General features: G+C 45.7%; 1 protein-coding gene across 1 annotated transcript in view; it reads left to right on the top strand.

Annotated features, from left to right (window-relative positions):
- LOC309341499 (craniofacial development protein 2-like) overlaps positions 1–4,203 on the top strand; it is a gene marked incomplete at its 3' end in the record, with an annotated part of 217,033 nt that extends 212,830 nt beyond the window's left edge. The window contains exon 2 of the mRNA XM_081861051.1: positions 3,146–4,203. Within this exon, the coding sequence (XP_081717177.1) occupies positions 3,148–4,203 (1,056 nt within the window). The 5' untranslated portion in view covers positions 3,146–3,147. The remainder of the gene's footprint in view (positions 1–3,145) is intronic.
- Positions 4,204–6,146: the final 1,943 nt, after the last annotated feature.

The following is a 6,146-nucleotide window of genomic DNA, read 5'->3' on the forward strand; positions in this document are numbered from 1 at the left end:
TCAGAAATTAAGGACTTAAGCTGTGGATTTAAGGCTGTGTGGAGATAAACTTTCGATCCAAAGCAATGTTTCAAGATGAAGCTGAAAAGCTAAGAGTTTTGGAGTGTCACACTCAGGAAAAATACCGTCGCCATTTTGTGAGGCATTGTGGGAGCTCTTGGGTCTGGGAGGAGAAAGAGAGAAATAGAGTTGTTTACATATTGTGAATCAACTCCTCGGTGGGACTTAAGAGCGACAAATGCCAAAATTTACGATGGAAAAAGTGATGTTATCTACAAAGGAGATATATGGAAACCATCTGGACTTAGTGGAGGAACGGGAAATCCACACAGGATTATTACACTTGCTATCGGCTTAAGGAGACTAACAGAAGAGATCGTAAAGGAAAAAGAGAAATTATATGAACAAGATATGATGTGGCAACACCAAGATAAGACTGGATAGAATTATGAACTTTGTTTGGACTGATTGGGACTGATTTGGACATTAACGCAGTAATAAGATGATCTGAATTCCCCTTTGGATCTTGAAGTATGGGTTCCCCCAACAAAATTTAAAAATTTGGCTTTGTAATTCGGAATTTATATGATGTGATTTAATTTGATGTGATTGGCCAGTTAATAAAAATTATTTTTTTTAAAAAAAGAAGCATAACCACCCCACCCCACTCGCCACTCCACCTTTTTTCTCCCCCCTTCTTCTTCCTAATTGTTTAAACCAATTCATAAATCAAGAACTTATACATTGATCACTAATAATGAAATGTGTTGTAGATATTTTTCCACATTTATTATGCTATTTTTGTGACATACTAATGACATGAGAAAATTTGGTATACTTGTTTGTACAACATTATTCTTGTTTATAAAACCCAATTAAAAAACAAAAAAACAAGCACACTCCACCATGTGGTGGAAGCAGAAAGTGCAGAGAAAACAGAGCATCGAAATTCAGCATGTTCTGTAAAGTATGGTGTTTGACAGCAACTGTTGCAGTAAGTTAATGACCAAATGGGTGCTTAGGGCAATCCTGACCACGTTCTACTGAATTCAGTGGGGCCTACCCCCATAAGTATGTGGGGTTAGGATTGCAGCCTAACTGATAATCTGAAGAGTTTCTACTGCAAATTCCTCCCATTCAATCTGTGTGATTACTTTTCAGACTTGCTTTCATGTACATCATTTCTTTTTTCTTCTTCTGAGTCTGGGTGCATGTGCCTTTTAAAAAAGAGGCTTAGGAGCAGGTGTTCGACCGCTCCCCTTCCCCGGGGGCGCAGCATTGCTGGCAGACATCTGGGACCTCGCAGTGACCTGAGAGTGGGTGGATGGATGCTGCCCACGTCATTAGGGCACCCAACCGCGTCACACCCAATTGGATTAGCCGGGGGGCGTGGCTGCTTGCCGTTTACACCGCCGCGCAGCTAGGGTGCAACCTCTTCTCGCCAGATCTCCCAGCCCGCCCGCCCTCTATTTCATGCATTGCTTGACTTTGGCCTTGCTATGGACTAATGTTGGTCACCTAGTTGCGAGGGCCAGGTAGGAATTTTTCCACTTGGCAAATTGGCACCAGGCATTTGGTTTTCGCCTGCCTTGCATTGGGCAAGCCTTGTTTGTGGGAGGGGAGTTTGTTGCTGCCGCCTGCCCCTCCTCGTTAAGGGTACCTCATTAAAGGGATCCGGGGGTGTGGTTCCTGTCCGAAGCCTGGGCGTGGGCTAGGGCCGTGCCACGACCCCATTGGCGACCCTGGGGGTGCTCTTAATTGATGCATATCATAGGGCTCCCCCTGTCAGTGGTTGACCCTTGAGAGACTTCCTGTAGATGGGCAGGAGAGTCAGGTTATAGTCTGGCTTCACCCAAATGCCTTAGCCAAACCGCTCACATCTGTAACCAATAAAGTTGTGGCCTTATTTATCCCATTAACCCAACATACTTGTGTTGGTGTGTTTATTTCTGAGGGGAACTGCAGGACCTGGGGCCTCACCAAGCAAGTCTGGAGAGAGGAACACATAGCTAGGCAGTACCCTACGTAAAGGTGAAGGGACCCCTGACCATTAGGTCCAGTTGCGGATGACTCTGGGGTTGCGGCGCTCATCTCGCTTTATTGGCCAAGGGAGCCGGCGCACAGCTTCCGGATCATGTGGCCAGCATGACTAAGCCGCTTCTGGCAAACCAGAGCAGCGCGCGGAAACGCCGTTTACCTTCCTGCTGGAGCGGTACCTATTTATCTACTTGCACTTTTTAGCGTGCTTTTGAACTGCTATGTTGGCAGGAGCAGGGACCGAGCAACGGGAGCTCACCCTGCCGCAGGGATTTGAACTGCTGACCTTCTGATCGGTAAGCCCTAGGCTCTGTGGACCACAGCACCACCTTACTCGAGAGTAATTCAGTAGACAGAGAGAGATTTATTTCTTCTCTAAGTTTATGAATCAGATTATATTGAAGCTATTTGTCTTTGGTGGTTTATGGGAAGGTTTTTTAACTAATGGGATGTGTTCCTCTTTCACTAAAGGAAAAGCAACAGTGTGAGTGACAGCCAGAGGAAAGGAGGTGGAAAAGCCAGGAAAGAATGTTCCAATTCAGATTCTGTTGTTCACGCCCATTTCCTATTGCTTACAACAAACCCCCAGCCCTTGGCTGATCTGTTGAATTGGCTGCAGCTGGCAAAATTGAGGGAAGGCAGTGCTTTGTTCTGTGGAGGCAAGTGATCATTTGATTATCTTATCTGCAGCTGAATGGACTCCATTTTCAATAAGAAAATTATCCCAATAGAGGATATACATTATGAACAAAAGACTGCACTTCAGCAGCTTAGAAGCTGCTAAACTGGGAAAAACAGGAGTAATCAGAACGTATTTGAGTGTGGAGTTTGGAGATTAATTTTATCAGATACAACTTTGCTCAAGGAGACATAAGCATTTTTAATTATGTACCACTATTCCCCCCTTCATGGATCACTGCCTTGTCGTGGCGAAGGGGCTTGAAGAACTCAGAGAAGCTATGAACGATGCCGAGCAGGGCACCCAAGATGGACAGGTCATAGTGGAGAGTTTTGACCAAACGTGATCCACCTGGAGGAGGAACCAGCAAGCCACTCCAGTATTCCTGCCAAGAAAACTCCATGGACAAAGACAATAGGCATATAAAAGTTATGACGCTGGAAGATGAGCCCCTCAGGTCGGAAGGCGTCCAACATGCTACTGGGGAAGAGCGGAGGACAAGTACAAGTAGATCCAGAGCTGATGAAGCGGCTGGGCCAAAGCCGAAAGAACGCTCAGTTGCGGATATGCCTGGAAGTGAAAGGAAAGTCCAATGCTGTAAAGAAAAATATTGCATAGGAACCTGGAATGTAAGAACCATGAACCTGGGTAAGTTGGATGTGGTCAAAAATGAGATGGCAAGAATAAATATTGACATCCTGGGCATCAGTGAACTAAAATGGACGGGAATGGGCGTATTCAGTTTGGATGACCATCATATCTACTACCGTGGGCAAGAATCCCATAAAAGAAATGGAGTGGCCCTCATAGTCAACAAAAGAGTGGTGAAAGCTGTACTGGGATGTAATCTCAAAAATGATAGAATGATCTCGATACGAATCCAAGGCAGACCTTTTAACATCACAGTAATCCAAGTTTATGCACCAACCACTGGTGCTGAAGAAACTGAAATTGACCAATTCTATGAAGACTTACAACACCTTATAGAAATGACACCAAAGAAGGATGTTCTTCTCATTATAGGGGATTGGAATGCTAAAGTAGGGAGTCAAGAGATAAAAGGAACAACTGGCAAGTTTGGCCTTGGAGTTCAAAACGAAGCAGGGCAAAGGCTAATAGAGTTCTGCCAAGAGAACAAGCTGGTCATCACAAACACGCTTTTCCAACAACACAAGAGACGACTCTACACATGGACATCACCAGATGGGAAGCATCGAAATCAGATTGATTATACTCTCTGCAGCCAAAGATGGAGAAGCTCTATACAGTCAGCAAAAACAAGACCTGGAACTGACTGTGGCTCAGATCATCAGCTTCTTATAGCAAAATTCAAGCTTAAACTGAAGAAAGTAGGAAAAACCACTGGGCCGGTAAGATACAATCTAAGTCAAATCCATTATGAATACACAGTGGAAGTGAGGAACAGGTTTAAGGATTTAGATTTGGTGGACAAGAGTTCCCGAAGAACTATGGATGGAGGCTCGTAACATTATACAAGAGGCAGCAACTAAAACCATCTCAAGGAAATGCAAGAAAGCAAAGTGGCTGTCCAATGAGGCCTTACAAATAGCAGGGGAGAGAAGGCAAGCAAAAAGCGAGGGAGATAGAGAAAGACACAGGAAATTGAATGCAGATTTCCAAAAAATAGCAAGGAGAGACAAGAAGGCCTTCTTAAACAAGCAATGCAAAGAAATAGAGGAAAACAACAGAATGGGAAGAACCAGAGATCTTTTCAAGAAAATTGGAGATATGAAAGGAACATTTCGTACAAAGATTTCCATAATAAAAGACAAAAATGGAAAGGACCTAACAGAAGCAGAAGACATCAAGAAGAGCTGGCAAGAATACACAGAGGAACTATACCAGAAAGAAATGGATGTCTCGTATACACCAGGTAGTGTGGTTGCTGACCTTGAGCCAGACATCCTGGAGAGTGAAGTCAAATGGGCCTTAGAAAGCATTGCTAATAACAAGGCCAGTGGAAGTGATGATATACCAGCTGAACTATTTAAAATTTTAAAAGATGATGTTGTTAAGGTGCTACACTCAATATGCCAAGCAAATTTGGAAAACTCAGCAGTGGCCAGAGGATTGGAGAAGATCAGTCTACATCCCAATCCCAAAGAAGGGCAGTGCCAAAGAATGCTCCAACTACCGCACAATTGCACTCATTTCACACGCTAGCAAGGTTATGCTTAAAATTCTACAAGGCAGGCTTAAGCAGTATGTGGACCGAGAACTCCCAGAAGTGCAAGCTGGATTTAGAAGAGGCACAGGAACCAGAGACCAAATTGCAAACATGCGCTGGGTTATGGAGAAAGCTAGAGAGTTCCAGAAAGACATCTAATTCTGCTTCATTGACTATGCAAAAGCCTTTGTGTCGACCACAGCAAACTATGGCAAGTTCTTAAAGAAATGGGAGTGCCTGATCACCTCATCTGTCTCCTGAGAAATCTGTATGTGGGACAAGAAGCTACAGTTAGAACTGGATATGGAACAACTGATTGGTTCAAAATTGGGACAGGAGTACGGCAAGGCTGTATATTGTCCCCCTGCTTATTTAACTTATATGCAGAATTCATCATGCGAAAGGCTGGGCTGGACGAATCCCAAGCCGGACTGACCGCTCCCCGCTTAAAACGGGGGGTGCCCTTTGCGGGGACGCGCGCAGCCCCTAGATCTGGAGCGGCTCCAACAGCATAGGCTTGGCTTTGCCTTCCCTCAGGTGGGATACCTGGAGGTCTCCGCCTACCTCAGTCAGTTGTCCAATCCCACCTGGGGGAAGTGTTGCCAAGGAGACCAGGCCAGGTAGGAGAGGGATTACCTGCCCACACAATAGAGGGAGGATCTTACCTGGGAATCCCCACTTGGCTCCAGAGCTTCTCCCACCCTACCCACCCTCAGTTAATGTCTTATTTTGCAGGTTAACTTTTCTTCACAGGTTTTGCAGGTTAACTTTCCTTCACAGGTATGCGGGCGCTGCTACGTTAAGGTCGCTGTTAAAGGGCCGCAAAGGAATTTCCCTGCATTGGCAGGTTTCTCCTTTCCCGTAGCAAAACGTCACAACTTTGGCAGTATCAGGCCTTGGGCGGAATCCTTTAGTCCATCTTCCTCTTTGCGCCGACGATACCAGGGTTCCCCGTTAAAGGGGTTTCTGAAGGGAGGCTTTGACCGTACGCCGAAAGGTCGTCATTGCTCTCCCCTGCGGCGGCGGCGTAACGGGGGCGGCTATCTCTGCTTGAACATATGTTCTCCAGAGCCAGCCCATCGCCCCCCCCCCCCCGGATAGCCCTGATGCTCCCTAGGTCCCCGGCTGGGGACTGGGGAGGGAGAACGCCCAATGCCTGAGCCAAGGTCTACCCACATTTGAAATTTAATAAAGTTGTGGCCAATTTAATCCCATAGCATGTTGTCTTGAGTCGTTATTCCA

This window comes from Podarcis erhardii, assembly GCF_964252035.2.
Source record: "Podarcis erhardii genome assembly, chromosome: 1".
Classification (NCBI taxonomy): Eukaryota; Metazoa; Chordata; class Lepidosauria; order Squamata; family Lacertidae; genus Podarcis; species Podarcis erhardii.